Below are 15,662 nucleotides of genomic sequence, written 5' to 3'. Positions count from 1 at the left end.
CGCTGGTGTACTCCTCAGGAGTCCTGGGGTGAGGGGATCTGTTGCCTGGTATACATACATGCCAACGGTCTCTAATATCTACATCAGGCCAGCTAGTATATAAAATACACACAAGGGGGCTGGAGAGACGGCTCAGAGGTTAAGAGTGCTGTCTCCTCTTCCAGAGGTCCTGAGTTCACTCCCTAGCAACCACATGGTGGCTCACAACCATCTATAGTGAGATCTGGTGCCCTCTTCTGGCATGGAATGCACCTGCAGATAAAGAACTCATATACATAAAAATAAACGACAAACATTTCAAAAATATACACTACCTTATCCAGCACACACGTGCAGGCCCGACAGTATATGTACACACACCAGTAACCTAAACTTGTGTGTGTAGTGCCAAGGAGTGAGTCTAGGACTTCAGGTGGTGTAGGCAGGTGCTTGACCACTGAGCTGCATTCCCAGCATGGTATCTTTTGAGACAGGGACAGGGTCTTACATCCAGTCCAGTCTAGACTGGAACTGACTATATAGCCCAGGTCTGCCTTGAACACATAGCAATCTTCCAGTCTCAGCCTCCTGACTGCTGGGATTGCAGGTATGTGACAACATGCCCAGACAAAAGCTGAATTTTCAGAGGAAAAAAAAAAAAAAAAGGAAAAAGGGCAAACAATCTGGCAGAAATGTTCGGTCATTATCATCATCATCACTATTATAGAGGCTTGCTACTGACAGCCTCCTTTTGTCTTGAGATAGCCGAACCATACAGCCCATTCTAGCTCTCTAGATTCTCAGAGCCTTCCAGCCTCAGCCTCCTGAGGGCTCTGATCACAGGGCTTAAAGGCATATGCCACCACGTCCAAACACCAACTACAGCCTGCTTAGCATTGACCTAAGTGTAGTGTCCACATGGGCTGGGCCGTGGGCACTTTAGAAGCAGAACATTCACTTTGCTAAGCTACCTAAGCCCACCAAGGATTAAGTTCCATTCCACAGTACAAGAGCTGAGTGTAGCTTTGCAGAACCGCTTGGGCTAGAGCTGGTCTCCAGTGGCCAGAACGTTAATTACCTTCCAGTTGTGTCTCAAACCAGGCAACTCTCCCCACCCGGGACTACCCGGGAAGACAAGTGTGCAGTGGAAGGGAAGAACAGGAAATGCAGCTCTGAATTTCTTTGTGATGATGAGCACTTTCCTGTCTTGTCCTTGCCTAGTGATGGAGACAAGGTTGGCCTCAGGAAGGACTGGGTTCCCACAGAGCCATCTTTTGGGGGGAACGTTCTCAACCACTATCAAAAAGCATAGCTCTCATTTGCAGTGGTCCCCTGGAAAAGCAAAAAGCATTGCTGGTCGCTGGAATTGGTCTCACTTAAATGGGAAATAGGAAAGCGAAGCATTTCCTTTTAGTTGATCAGCACCAATCTGAGTCTTCTGCAGGTTTGCGCAAGTTTGTGGGATTGTGTCTACACCTAACGCTGAAAAAGAGCCGGGACCTCTGTGGCCTGGGGAGATCTGATCCTCCAGGAGAAGCTTAGGGTAGGTTTTTCGTTGTTTGACAGGGCCAGAACAAACCGGAAGTACGTTATGCGCCTGCGTAGAGGGGGCGGCTTCCGCCTTCGCGCTCAAAGGGGGCGGCAGAGCAGCACCGGCTCGGCCATGGCGGAGGTGGACCTGGAGTCGGACCAGATCCGACTGAAGTGTATCCGTAAGGAAGGTTTCTTCACCGTGCCTCCAGAACACAGGGTGCGGCGGGGTGCCATTCGGGCGGCGCAGTGTGGCAGGGCTGGACCGAAGCGCTCTGTCGCGTGGAAGTTTGAGGTCCCGGCCCCGCAAACGTCAGCCGTAGAGTTAGCTGCGGCGAGTGCAGGAATCCGCAGCCGGGATCCTGGGGGCGGGGGCCGCGCGGTGTGGGGCGTGGCGTTCGCGGGTGGGGAGAGAGGGAGGTTCGGCCGGGAGCGCTCACCTGGCTTCACCCGCCTTCTTGGAGCGTCCCTTCTGCGTGATGGGGAACCGCAGGGCCGCTGATTTCTGCTCCAGTAGACAGTGGAAGAGGCTTTTGCAACAGCCCAAGTTTTAACAACTCGTTTATGCTTTGTGAGGCCGAGGCGCATTAACTTAAGTATACTACCTGAGGGCCTCAGCACTGCGCTGGAAGTAGCGAAATCCGCTCTTAAAGGGGGAGAAAGTGCACGTAAGACAAGAATGTCAGAGTCCTGCGTTGAGCTGCACGCTTGTAATCCCGGTACTCAGGCGGTGGGGGCAGGGTGAACACCCCAAGTTGGAGGGCAGCCTGTCTAGAGAGTGAGACCTGGACTCAGAACAAGCAAAGATACAAAATACTGGAGATTTTGGAGAAAAGAAGTATATTCCGGTGGAAGAGTTGACATTTGTTTTGGACCAGGAAGCGCAGCCAGAATCTGGGCAGATCTGAGAAGGAACGGCACTGCAGACTCAGGTGGCGGCACAGAGTCGCTGTGAAGGGGCTTGCAGAGTAAACGAGAGAGGAAGCTGAGGAGCTAGGTTAAAGAGTGCATCACGCCCTTAATCCCAGGAGGCAGAGGCAGGCAGATCTCTGTGATTTCCAGGTCCGCCTGGTCTACAGAGTGAGGTTCAGGACAATGGAAGGGCGTCACGTATCAAAGTTACAAGACCCAGGACAGGGCTGTTGAGGAAGCCAGCTGGGAACTGGCATAATAGAATCCTAACTTGCTGAGCCCTTCTCTATCCAAGAAATGCTTATTTATGATGCTTTAGGTTACAGAATCCCCAGTAAGACCCCAGAATACCATGGCTGGCGCGAGCTCTGACCTCTAAGAGGCAGCCGTTCCCCGTAAGGCAGGCTACCTCTTCTGTGTTGTTGCTCCACCCGACCTTCGTCCTCACCCCAGCCTGCAAAACCTCCATGGCTCAGCTAGCTTCCCTTGGTCTGGAAGTCCCTCCTCCCATCTCATGAATGTACCTGCGGGCAGGTTTCCTCACACAGGAGTTGGGAAAAGCGGATCCTCCACAGAGCTGTTTGTTTGCATGGCCTGTGGCCGTTTGCTACCGGCCAGCAGTCATCTGGAGCACCAGGCTGGGGAAATAGTTAGGGCACCTTCGGTAGTGTTCAATACTTGAGAATGGTTCCCTGGCATTCCCTTTGCTCACCAGAAAACTCCAAGTATGTGTGTATGATTGCTTCTCTGTTTGGTGAGAAGATGAAAGAGAGTTTCTCATTGCCGGGTGTGAGTGAGATTCGTCATTACGGAGCTGTTAGCTTCTGGATCCCCACACCAGCTCCTCCTCTGTCTTTCAGCTGGGAAGATGCCGGAGCGTTAAGGAGTTTGAGAAGCTGAACCGAATTGGCGAGGGCACCTATGGCATTGTGTGTGAGTGCTCAGCACAGGGGAGGGGTCTGTAGTTACAGCTGTGTGAGCACTGTACTCCAGACCAGGCCAGAGCTTGCTCCCAAACTTTAGTTCCTGGTGTGATTTCCACAAAATTTACAACATGACCAGACAAGCATAACCATCAGGTTGCTAATGTCAGCAATCCAAACTATGGAGTGGAGAAAACCGATGAGTAAAATGCACAACTTCCAAAAGCTTCTTGCAGCTCCATGGGTGTGAGTCATTTTGCCAAGATTTTGGAAGTTGCACAAGCCAACAAAATGCTCTGTAAGCCATTATCCCCCTATGGAGTACCTTCACTGGTATGAGACTATTGCACAAGTGAACACAGAGCAGTGGGCTGCCAGCGAAAGATTCCTGGAGAGCTTCTACCACATGAGTTGCTGGTCATCAGGTTTCAGCTCAGAGCAAAACTGGAAACTCTAAACCCATCTCAGACGAGGATTCACAATCTCACATCTTGGGAATGGAGAAAAGACTGAGTGTTGGGAATTTGCCTTTCAGAAAAGAAAAAGAATCCTTAGAAAATCGTAAAAGAGGCCCCTGTGTGGCAACAAGGGGCTGTGAGAGAGTTTAAGATGGGCACCGTTGTGTATGTGCTTCTGTTTCAGATCGGGCCCGGGACACCCACACAGATGAAATTGTTGCCCTGAAGAAGGTGCGGATGGACAAAGAAAAAGATGGTGAGCTGGGAGCAGGGCGCAGGACTCCCTGCCTGCCTGGGGCATCAGAGCAGGAAGGGGTAGAAAAGCAGATTCCCCAGGTTCATTGTGAAGGGGCTGGCCCAGCCAGTCACTGCGGCCTGAGGTCGAGCTGCCTGAGCCTTCCAGACTCTCCCACCTTGGCCAGCTGTAAAGTTGTGCATTCTCTCCAAATCCTTTGCCCCTGTCCTCCGGTGAGTTCACCGCATCTGCATACACTGGTCCCCCTGCCCACGCCCCTTGTGTCCCTGATGAATGCTGGAGTCAGGTGGTGCTGGCGTCACTGTAGTTTCCCCTGATGAGAGGACAGTGTGGGGTCCCGAGTGCGGTGGGTGGAGCTCACTGAGCTCCTTTGTCCATAGGCATTCCGATCAGCAGCCTGCGCGAGATCACACTGCTTTTGCGTCTCCGCCACCCAAACATTGTGGAGCTGAAGGAGGTGGTTGTGGGCAACCACCTGGAGAGGTGTGTGGTTTTCCCCAGGCTGTCCCACCCAAAAGGCTCCCTCTCCTGCGTTCACCTTCCTACAGCAGGCACAGGCCTCTTTTCTTGTGGAGAAAATAGAAGATGCCATGTGTTCTTTTTTCTGTCTAGCATCTTCCTGGTGATGGGTTACTGTGAACAGGATCTGGCCAGCCTACTGGAAAACATGCCAACACCCTTCTCCGAGGCCCAGGTGTGAGGGCGGCGCTTCCCAGGCCCTGGCTGGTGGAGAGCTGTTTTGAGTGTGACAGCTGGAGGGGGGTGGAGTTACCCAACACTCTTGCATCCAGTACCTAATGAGTTAAATTCCTACTGTGGGGTACTGTGGGAGCTGGGCACCCAGACCTCGGAGTTGGCTCCAGGTCTTCTCTGTCAGGCAGCTGCCTGTAATCCCAGCATAGGGGGCATAGAGACAGGATTTCTAGGCGAGCTGACTAGGTAGACCAGCTAAATTTGGGCTCACCTGAGAGATGCAATCTCAGTAGATAACGTGGACAGCAATTGATGAAGATACTTAATGTCAGCCTCTTCACATAGATGCACGAACGCACATACATTGTGTGCCCACACCTGTTCAAACACGTGCACCACATACACATACATGCTCATACGCACATACACATGTATCGTGTACCCACAATTGTTCAAACACAGGCACCACATACATACATACATGCTCATACACACATATATATATACACACACACACACACACACATATATATACACACATTTATACATGCGCAAACACACATAAGAAATAAGTCCGCTGCAGTGCTATCTTAGTTGTGCAGGACATAGTAACAGCCAGCACTCCTGAGGCTGCCGGTGACTGCCAGGCGGTGTATCAAAGCCCTCCCACCTGTGCGTCTGAACCTTCTCAGGTTAAATGCATCATGCTCCAGGTGCTTCGAGGCCTTCAGTACCTGCACAGGAACTTTATCATCCACAGGTGAGCGGCAGCAAGCTGCTGAGGGGTGGAAGGGAGTGGGCAAGGAATAATTTGATCCCCCACGGTGCCTCATTCTGACCATCTTCAGGAGAGGAGCAGACGCCCAGTAGAAATCTCTGGCTCCTCCCAGGCAAAGCTCTCGGTGCAGACAAGTCTTAGCAACCCCACATCTCCAGGAACTAGAAGGTGGGTGGGTGGGTGGGAGCACAGCCGCCAGAAGCCTGCAGTAGAGAGCCCCTCCCTACAGTGAGCCCCCGGCCGGGAGCTGGCTGTCGCTAGAGTCATCTGTAAGGCTTGGAGCCCACTTGTTGGGCCTGTGCTGGAGCAGCATGTGGTGAGGGAAACCTGGCCTCCGCTGAGACGCCTGGCCTCCTAGCACCAGTTCTCGACCACTGCCCCACCCTTCTGATCTTAGACAAGCCCAGTTAAATGACAGGAAATATGTCCGGCTGCGATGGCAGCCTGGTTGCCTTTGGAGTTCACTTTGTCGGAAAACCAGTGCTTTCTCTCTGACCCAGGGACCTGAAGGTGTCCAACTTGCTCATGACAGATAAGGGCTGTGTAAAGACAGGTGGGTCCTGAGTGCTGGGCACTGACTCAGCACATATGGAGGTGGGTTTCTTTGAGCCTTTCCGGGTGGGGATGACAGTGTGGCTCTGAAAACCGGAGATGGCTTGTCTGTCTTCCTCGCCCCAGCCATCTTAAACCAGTTCTGTTTCCAGACAGCATCTTGTCGGTCCTCATTGAGTGATACTCTCTCCTCTCTCTCTCCCTCTGCTGCAGCGGACTTCGGTCTGGCTCGGGCCTATGGTGTGCCAGTAAAGCCAATGACTCCCAAGGTTGTTACCCTCTGGTGAGTTCCTTGGAACCATGGTGGCACATAGGGATGGGCATGTCTTCATAGGGTCCTTTACATGGGCAGACTACAGAGGGCCTTGAGAGTCTAGAAGCTCTATGGGGCTGCACACACTGCTGATCCTGGGGTCTAGGCCAACTGTGCAGAACAGAGCTAGGCTCACTGTTCTCAAGAAGTCTGCTTGTTCAGATGAAATGCCATCCTATGCTGGGCAGTGGTGGCGCCTTTAATTCCAGCACTTGGGAGGCAGGGGCAGGCGGATCTCTGAGTTGAGGCCAGCCCGGTCTATAGAGCGAGTTCTGGTACAGCCAGGGCTACACAGAGAAACCATGTCTCAAAAACAAAAGCCTAAAGAAAGAAATGTTCATTGTACACCAAAATAGCTATACACAGCCTGGCTGTGTTTCAGGAGGGGACCATAGCTTTCTGTAGGGTTTGGTTTTGGTTTTTGAGACAGGGCTTCTCTGTGTAGCCCTGGCTGTCCTGGACTCCCTTTGTACACCAGGCTGGCCTTGAACTCACAGAGATCTGCCTGCCCTCCCTCCCCCCACCACCAAATGCTGGGATTAGAGGTGTGTGCCACCACTCCTCGCCTTTTTCTGTAGGGTTTTTCTTGTTGCTGGTGTGTGTGTGTGTGTTTGTGTTTGTTTGTTTGTTTTGGTTTTTTGGGACAGTTTCTCTGTGTAACCTGTCCTAGAACTCACTCTTTAGACCAGGCTGGCCTTGAGCTCATAGAGATCCACCTGCTTCTGCCTCTCAAGTGCCGGGATTAAAGGTGTGCTCCAGCGCTGTCCAGCCCTCTGTGGTTGTTTTTAAGGCAGAGTGAGGCTATGGCTATGGCTAAGGCGAGGCATTGATGTCCCTCACATTCTCATCAGGCGGCGGCTGCGAACCCCTTGACCTCCATCTGAAAGCAAAGTGATGGTGGCATGTCTGTACTTGGATCCATTGGTTCTCATGATACAGACATGGTGCCTCTCTCAGGCTTAGGGTAGAGGATAGTCTAGGGGCCACCGGGGACCCTGAGAGAACTCAGGCTGGAGGAAAAGAGCTGACCAGAGGTAAAATGGACCTTTGTTTGCAGGTACCGAGCCCCAGAGCTGCTGCTTGGAACCACTACCCAGACAACCAGCATTGACATGTGGTAGGGGTGGTTTCTGCTCCTGGGGCCTCAAGTCACCTGGCCCTGGAGGTCAGCCCTGGGACAGGGGGAGCAGGACTGGTGCTGTGGTGGTGAGCCTGGCCTTGGAACCCCAGGGGAGCGCATGAGAGCAGAGCTGGAGTGCTCATTGGCCTTGACATTAGGCTCCCCCAGAGCAGCACTGCAGACATTGTGGGCAAGCCTGTGGCCACCTGCCTCCTCCATGGGTGTGTTGACGTGGTGCTAAGCAGAGACTGGCTGCTTCTGCAGGGCTGTTGGCTGCATCCTGGCAGAGCTGCTGGCCCATAAGCCCCTCCTCCCTGGCACGTCCGAGATCCACCAGATCGACTTGATTGTCCAGCTGCTGGGAACACCGAGTGAGAACATCTGGCCGGTGGGTGTTAGGAACAACCCTCAGTCCCCGTTGATGCCTGGTGGCTCCGTTGCTCCAGCCCCTGCCTCTTCCAGGGTTTTTCCAAGCTGCCGCTGGCTGGTCAGTACAGCTTGAGGAAGCAGCCCTACAACAACCTCAAGCACAAGTTCCCTTGGCTCTCAGAGGCTGGGCTTCGTCTGCTCAATTTCCTCTTCATGTATGACCCTAAGAAGAGGTACAGACCCTTCCCGAGGCAGCTCCATAGGCCATGCCCCTTGGGAGGAGAGGGCCCTGCCTTCCGAACCTAAATCCTTAAGTCGGTTGTTTTGGTGTGGGGGTCTGGGAGTTATGGCCTCACACATGCTAGGCAAGCAGTCTAGCACTGAGCCATCAACCTTTCTAAAGATGGCTCCTCACGACACAGACTGTAGATGCCTCTTCCCAGATACACCCAGACACCCGTACGTGCCAGGTGTCCAGGATGAGTGGCCTTAGCTCGTAGCCATTCGGAGCTGCCTGTCAATTTCTAGGCCTCCAGTCCCCATTTGTTGGAAGTGGAATTGAGCTGTTGAAATTTTGTTGAGTGAAATAGGCCTCTCTGAGGCCAAAGGTCATTGTGATTCTCTAGGGCGACAGCAGGAGACTGCCTGGAGAGCTCCTACTTCAAGGAGAAGCCCCTGCGTGAGTTCCCCAGGATGGGTTTCTTCTGGGGGAGTGATAAGAGCGCCCCCCATTTGTCTGTATTGGGTGGGTTGCCAGGGCAGGTCTGTGCAGGTGGAATGTGGGCAGGCTTGGTTTGTGCCCAGTCCACAGGGAACCCCTTCTCCAAGCTAGCCCTGAAGCTGCCCTTTTCCTGCAGCCTGTGAGCCTGAGCTCATGCCCACCTTCCCCCACCACCGCAATAAGCGTGCTGCCCCAGCTGCCCCTGAGGGGCAGAGCAAACGATGCAAGCCTTGATGGTGGGTCCAGCTCATCCGGCGCGTCCTCATGGATCATCTGTCAAGGACTGGGAGGCCCTCCAGGTCAAGACGCCGTTGGCTTCTCCAGCTGGCCACGGTCTTCAGCTGACTCCTCCCTCCTGTTTCCTGTGTTCAGATGCTATTAGAGCATGGGCAGGGATGCTGCTGAGTGGGTACCCAGGATAGGCTGGGCCATTATAGTGCCATCTGTGGCCTCTTAGCCCTGGCTGCCTTGCCTGTCAGTGAAGCCCTGCTTCTGGGGAGGCAGTGCCAGTGCTGAGAGGCCCAAAGGTCCCTATCAGTACAGGCTGGAGCTGGGGCCCCAGCTGGGGTGAGCAGGTCCAGGACAGACAGGCTGTGGTGACCTGGGCGAGGCTGGTGGGTCTTCCAGTGGGAAGGACGGGGCAAGTGTTGTGTGGGGCCATGACAGGATACTTGTAAGACTTGTCAGGATGAGAGCCCTTGGTGGATGTGGCTGGCGCTGATGGCCAGGGACAGAATCGGTGGACACCTTTTCCAGGGGTGTAGAGATAAAAACCTTTCCAGGAGACAGTTTCACAGTCCTTTAATGTACTGTGGGGTTTTGATCCATGCAACATGGACAGTGTCCTCTGAGGGGCCTGGAGTGAGGAATAGGAACAGGCTTGGCTGGGGGGGTCCTCTAGAGGAAGTGTCGCCAAACAGTGATCACTGTGCCTGGGCCCCCATGTGGTTGATGAAAACCCAGCCCTTCATCCCTGCCCTGGGGATTAGTGGTTTAGGGACCACAGTGAGGGGTCCTGGGCTACCCAAAGGGAAGTGAGGGTTTGCTTTCTGGTTATCTGTCTGGAATGAACTACATGGGGCTGTGAGGTACTTTTTGGCAGTAGCCCGAGGAGCGGCCTGTGTACGCTCCCACCTCTTTTGCTGGTAGGCAGCTGACGGTTGGATGGGGTGACAGCTCCCACTGCCTGGTTTTTACAGCTCTCCACCTCCTTGCTAACAGCAATGGTGAACAGGGATCCTTATACCTAAGTCAGCCCTTTCAGACCTTCCCATATGGCCCAAAGCCAACTCACTGTCTTACAGTGCCATCTGCAACCTCTTGAGCAAACTGCTGGGTGAGGACTTCTCAGCACAGAGAGAGGGGCCGTATCCTGAACCATAGACTTCGGGGGGGGGGCTTGTTGGAATGAGTTTGGGTACTGTAACATGGATAACCTGGACTTCCCTACCCAGCACGTCTGGGCATAGGACAGGGACATGGTGATCAGCTCAGGGCCTGCTGCAGCCAGGGCCGGGACATGGGCATGTCAGTGAGGAGCTTTCCATCAAGGCTGTGCCCTCTTCCAACTGTAGGTCCTGGACTCCCCTGGGGAACAGGAGGGCCAGGGCAGCTAGTGGCCTAGGCCTGTTTCCAAAAGAAGCACCATGGAAACTGTCACCCCAAAACTCTTGGGGTCCAGCTGGGCCTAGGGATGGGCCCCAGGACTGTCATAAAGCAGGGTATCCACCTGAGGTCGCTGTAGCCACAGGCGTCTCTGGTTGTCACCAAGAAGTATGCGCAGTGAATGTGTCGGGCGGCAGGCAGACAGGGCAGTGCAGTGGGTGGCGTGTAGCTGGCGGCAAGTGTCACAGCAGAGGGTGGGCAGGTTGCCAGGGCTCAAGCAGCTGTGTGCCTGGTAGCCCAGAGGCTCAACAACAGGCCCATAGGCTGAGGCTGCTCCTTCTGCCTGCCTGTGCCGGGGGCTAGCTTGCCCAGGGCTCCCAGGGGCTTCGGGGGGAGCTAAGTCCCCTGACCGACTCAGCTCACGGCGCAGAGAGAGGAAGGAGAAAGCGGAGGGTTCTGGCTCCAGCTCCTCTTCCAGAGCCCCATATGGTGGGCTACTGGCCCGATGCATGTCATCAGCTGGGGGTTCCCAGGTCTGGTCCCCAGAACCCCAGAGTTTGGCACTCTGCTCCCAGAGTGGTGGCCTGTATGCCAGTTCCACAGGGGGCGAGTCCAGCCCTGGGGAAGGCTCACCATACAGGCTGGCTTCTGAGCTCTCATCCTCCTGCAGGTCCTGATACAGGTCCACTGGGGGCCCATAGGCAGCAGGTGTGCCCCGAGGGGGTAGGGGTGGTGGCTCCTCCTCCTGGGCCAGGCGCTGCTGCAGCCAGGCAACACAGGAAGCTACGTCCCCGCTAGCCCGCCGAGCTCGGAGCAGCTCGTCAGCCGGCAGCACGCTTGTGCCCAGCTGGCTCAGCACCTCACCTAGGATTTCACACTCCAGCCGAAGGGCAAAGCAGCCGAGGGCCACCTGTATCAGCTGGCAGGCAGGGGGTGGCGTCGTCACCATGAGGCGGTGGCTGTCCCTGCGCACGTAGCCCATCTTCTGGAAGCTTCGAGTCAGCAGCTCCTCCGAGAGCACGCCCTTTAGCACATGCACGTAACCCCCTGAGAAGGTCTGCAAGGAAGGGCCCTGGTCGGCAGCGCTCTTCCACAGAGGTGCTTGGGTGCAGCCCACGTGGACTCAGGCCTGCCTCGCCCTGCGTCGGTTTCTGAGGTCTCGTTATCTGTCTGGAGTGGGCTTGGATGCCAGACATCCCCGCCCCCAGGGGAGAGCCGAAAGCCTTGTGTGCTGAGCAAGCATTCTATCACGGAGCCATATCCCTAGCCCTTCAGGTCTTTTAACATTTTGAGATAAGGTCCTCATTGTGTAGCCCAACTTGACCCTAAACTCAGCTGTCCTGCCTCAGCCTACAGGACTATTCCACTGCACCCAGCTGGCGGGTGGCCTCTTAAGTTCTACCCTGCCCTTTGTTTTTGCTTCCTCCCATGAATCCGGGAGACCCATTTCACTGTCCCTTGCTGTGTAGCGTTCAGAGAGTCTAGTGTGCAGTGAGAGGCCCACTCTAACCCATGGGAATGAGCTTTCCAGATGGAAGCTACATGGGGAACCACAGCAGCTTATAAGTCTGGGTCTTTTCTGATTGTGAAGTCCACAACAGCCCTAGGCGTGTCTGGAGCACCTCTTGCAGAGTGCCCTTAGGGGACCTCTGTACTGGAGCCCTGGCTACAACATCCCCTTGACTAAAACCACGCAGCCGGGATGCTCTACCCAACGCTATCCCTGAACTAGAGGGATTGAAGGCCGTGCATGGTGGCCTGTAGCCTGAAAGGGTGACTGAAAGTCCCAGGCTCTCGGGTATCCTGAAGCAGCAGGCTGGTGGGGTAGGGAGAGAAAGGGGTGCCATGACAACCAGTGGAGGTTTACCTCGCCCACGTGCTTCCTGACGTCATTGCCTTCCCACTCAAAATTAGCTCAGAGCGGCCCTGCCCCCTCGTGGTGGTCTGCCAGTCGACCTAAGGATCAGGCCAACCCTGGGCCTGTCCACCTAACCCAGGCAGGAGTAAGGTCCGCGCTTCATCCCCAGTCTGCTTTTCTCCCAGCCTTAGCAGCCTTTTACAGATAGGACCAGTCCACATCCTGGAGGAGTTAGGATGGACATCAGGTACCGCCCTCACCCACCCACGGCTAGCCTAGAATTTCCATGGCAACTAGGGCAGTGAGACTACTTTGAGGACAGCCGTTTAAGTTCTAGGTGAATGGTTGGTAGGCAGGCAGCCCAACCCGCCCGCCCCCAACCCCTCGGCAGGGACCCCTGCCCTGGAGAGGACGGGCAGCCCGCAACAGCCCGGGCAAGGAAGGGGGCGAAGGAGCAGCAGCACACCGTACCTTGATGGTGGTGAATTCCTTTCTCCAGGGCAGCAGGTACAGGTGCACAGCAGCCAGCTCCAGGAGCTCGAAGGCGCGGGCCAGGTCCCGGAGGGCAGGCGCCAGGTCAGCGCGGCCCCACAGGCCGTCGGTGAACAGCGCCAGCGCGTCGTCTTGTAGCGCCCCGTGCAGGTCGAAGTCCTCCACCAGAATCTGCCAGAGCACCGCGCGCAGCGAGGGGTCGCCGCACACGCCCGCCCGGCCGCGCCGCAGCTCGCGCTCCAGGCACAGGCGGTAGTCCTCTGACAGCGAGCTGCTGCCCATCCTGACCGAGCGCGGGACGAGGTGTCAAACTCGAGACCATGTCACCTCAGCTGTGCGATTCCCGAGCCCGCACCCAGCAACCCCAGGGCCCCCTCCAACCTGGAAACGGGGACCTTGCCAGCTTGGCGAGCCTTGGAATCTGTGGTCCCCCTCAGCCAGACTGTGGACGCGGACAGCTGGGTGGCCCCTGTATCTACAGCCCTCCCCCCGCCCCCGCAAGGGGGACCTCCAGCCCCGACTGCTGGGTTCGCTCTTATCAACAGCCCCCTCCTCCAGCGGAGGCCCGCTCCCGCCAGCCGAGCCTCTGGCAACCAGAGCCCCTTTCCCACTGACGCACCCTGCGGGCGGCGGTGCTACCTGCTAGTCCCCTGCGGTCCCAGAGAGCTCCACTTGGGCCTGGGTCTAGCCTCGCTCTTCCGCAGAGAGTCAAGCCCGCCCCTTGGCATTGGTCGTGACGTCGGGGGGCGAGGCTGGAGTCGGGTGCCGCCCTTTCCACTAAGTAGGAGGGTGGCAGTGTGGGCGTGGCCTGGCCGAAGCTAGGGGACGCCCCGCCTCGCAGCCTCACCTTTCGAGTCCTTTCAGATTTACTGTCTGCAAGTCCCCAGTCTTTCCACTAGTCCGAGGTGGTTAATCGCCTAGTTCCGGGCCTGGGAGTGGGAGTGCACAGCGGGTATACAACACAGGTCGCCAAGATGTGCCTAGCGGAGCCTCATCAGGTCTGAACCAGGCTGGACTCTGGCTCCTGAAGCCAAACAGCAGAATGGCCAAGTACTGGCAAGGTGGGGCACGTATTGGCGGCCGGATCGTGGACCAAAGGAGCCCAAATACATGTATTTAAGTGCAATATAAAACGGGTGGTGGTGGAGGATTGCTCTTTGGTAAGAACGCCTTCATGGCAGCTCACAGTCTTCTGTAGCTCCAGTTCCCAACACCCACTTCTGGCCCCTGCACCTGCCACATTTATGCACAGACATTCATGCAGGCAAAATGCCTATACGCATAATTAACGAAACAGGAGTGGCCTCAGAGTCTGCCCATGCTTCCTAGTCCTTGGCACTTCATTTCCCAGTCCCTGAGAAAATCAGGGCGTTTCTGAGGTAGGATGAATGTGTTTGTCCTCCAGGGCAGCGTGGGCCTTAAGCGTGTGGCCTACAAAAAAAAAAAAAAAAAAAAAAAAAAAAAAAAAAAAAGTGTGGCCTACAGGCTTTCAAAACTGACCTGGACCATATGACTTCTGGGAACTGTGCTTTCACTCAGGATCTAGGGCGCCTTCTCCTCAATCCTAAAACCTAACCTTCGTGTGAGCAGTATCTTTCATAGATCTGTTCTTGAACAGGCTATACCCATCTCGCCTAGGTCAAGCATGACGAGATAGAACCTGGCATGGGGAGATATGTGCCTTTTCACGGACTTTCCCCTATTCAAAGGACCTACCTCAAACGGGGTAACTAAATAGGCAGCTCTCCTGGGACCTCCTCCTGGCTATCACTGAGCAGAGGACTTTTGTTGTGGGCCCAGGGACCTTTGTTGGCTTTTGAGGTTGCTTCAACTCACAGTGACATTCTTTAACTTCCTCAGATAAATCATAAAGATTCCATGCCTGTCTTGTCTTAATGAGGGAGCTGGCAGCAAAATGAGGAGGCCTTGGGGGTAGTGGGGTGGCTCAAGGGTAGAGCAATTGCCTAGTCTGTGTAAGGTCCTAGGCTGAAATCTCTAACACTACCAAATATTAAGCTAATGGTACAGGCCAATGTCTACCTGCAAATTATTTTCCACTTGTAACTAAGAGGTTATTCAGGATTAGGATGAACCTTAATATTGATGTTATCCGTGAGTGTGTGTGTGTGTAGCCCTGGCTGTCTAGGACTAGCTCTGTAGACGAGGCTGGCTTAGAACTCACAGAAATCTGCCTGCTTCTGCCTCCTGAGTGCTGCGATTAAAGGTATATGCCACCACTGCCTGGCAAAATTGATATTGTTTGTTTGAAGTATTATGTATGCGATTTTCTGTCTGCATATACACTTGCACATGGGAAGAGAGCAGTAGATCTCATTCTAGATGGTTGTGAGCCACCACGTGGTTGCTGGGAATTGAACTCAGGACCTCTTAACCTCTGAGCCATCTCTCCAGCCCAATATTGATATTCTTAAAAGAAGAGTCTTACATAGAGAAGCTCTATAAAGATGGAGTCAAAGATGGGCTAGAGCTCCAAGCCAAGGAGTTCCAAAAGCCTCCAGGAGCTGATGGAGGCAGAGAAGATCCCACACCCTCTCAACTAGGGTTCTCCTGAGAATCAGTTGTCCTGGTGACACTGATTTTGAATTTATGGCCTTCAGAATTACAAGGGCAATTTCTCGTATTCAAATTGCTATCCCCATTTTGTGGCAGTCTGTTACAGCAGCTGCAGACCACACAGACAAGTCTTATGTCGTTCTGGCAGCTTCAGCTGGGGCCCCAGTGACCGTCAGCACTGACTGCAGACAAATCTTCAGACGTCCTCAGCCTCTGTCATCAGTTACAACCTGGAAGCTGTCATAGCTGACGACAGGCAGGCAGACAGAAGCTCTTCATGGACCTACCTAAACTGGAAGGTCCACAGACAATACAGATGGCTTATGGATTCGAGCCATCTCGGGTCCATAATGAGGGCGTCTGCTTTGCAGCTGCTGCCACACACCTTTCTCGGGTGCTCTCCCAGTGTGCCCTGCATGCCCTCCGTTGACCTTGGTTTTACTAGGGCAGATTTGCAAGATCGGGGCCATTCAGACTTACCTTGCCTGGCATGTGAGCGTCTACTTGGTTCATCCACAGCCGTGTCCTG

At 54.7% G+C, this 15,662-nt stretch overlaps 2 protein-coding genes across 5 annotated transcripts; one reads left to right on the top strand and one right to left on the bottom strand.

The window, feature by feature from the left end:
• The first annotated feature begins 1,580 nt into the window (after window positions 1–1,580).
• Window positions 1,581–9,388, top strand: Cdk10 (cyclin dependent kinase 10). Of its 3 annotated transcripts, none has more exons than XM_021631208.2 (13): window positions 1,581–1,691; window positions 3,282–3,354; window positions 3,987–4,058; window positions 4,439–4,541; window positions 4,671–4,752; window positions 5,444–5,511; window positions 6,030–6,082; window positions 6,295–6,364; window positions 7,452–7,511; window positions 7,779–7,902; window positions 7,977–8,116; window positions 8,510–8,562; window positions 8,741–9,388. In XM_021631208.2, exons 3-13 carry the CDS (start codon window positions 4,040–4,042, stop codon window positions 8,836–8,838), a joined length of 870 nt encoding a protein of 289 aa, XP_021486883.1. In that variant the 5' UTR covers window positions 1,581–1,691; window positions 3,282–3,354; window positions 3,987–4,039; the 3' UTR covers window positions 8,839–9,388. The 3 variants fall into 3 exon arrangements, with proteins under 3 accessions (XP_021486883.1, XP_021486881.1, XP_021486882.1); XM_021631206.2 differs by having other exon boundaries at window positions 1,589–1,729; XM_021631207.2 differs by having other exon boundaries at window positions 1,597–1,729; window positions 5,465–5,511.
• Window positions 9,389–13,823, bottom strand: Spata2l (spermatogenesis associated 2 like). Of its 2 annotated transcripts, none has more exons than XM_021631204.2 (3): window positions 13,199–13,823; window positions 12,539–12,842; window positions 9,389–11,266 (listed from the first exon to the last, which is right to left on the bottom strand). In XM_021631204.2, the coding sequence occupies exons 1-3, from the start codon at window positions 13,285–13,287 to the stop codon at window positions 10,292–10,294; spliced, it is 1,368 nt and encodes a 455-aa protein (XP_021486879.1). In that variant the 5' UTR covers window positions 13,288–13,823; the 3' UTR covers window positions 9,389–10,291. The 2 variants fall into 2 exon arrangements, with proteins under 2 accessions (XP_021486879.1, XP_021486880.1); XM_021631205.2 differs by having other exon boundaries at window positions 13,179–13,275.
• Between the last annotated feature and the right edge of the window lie 1,839 nt (window positions 13,824–15,662).

The sequence above is a fragment of the Meriones unguiculatus genome, chromosome 10, assembly GCF_030254825.1.
Source record: "Meriones unguiculatus strain TT.TT164.6M chromosome 10, Bangor_MerUng_6.1, whole genome shotgun sequence".
Lineage (NCBI taxonomy): Eukaryota > Metazoa > Chordata > Mammalia > Rodentia > Muridae > Meriones > Meriones unguiculatus.
Note: the sequence above shows the minus strand (reverse complement) of the source record. Positions and strands in the feature narration are given on the sequence as shown.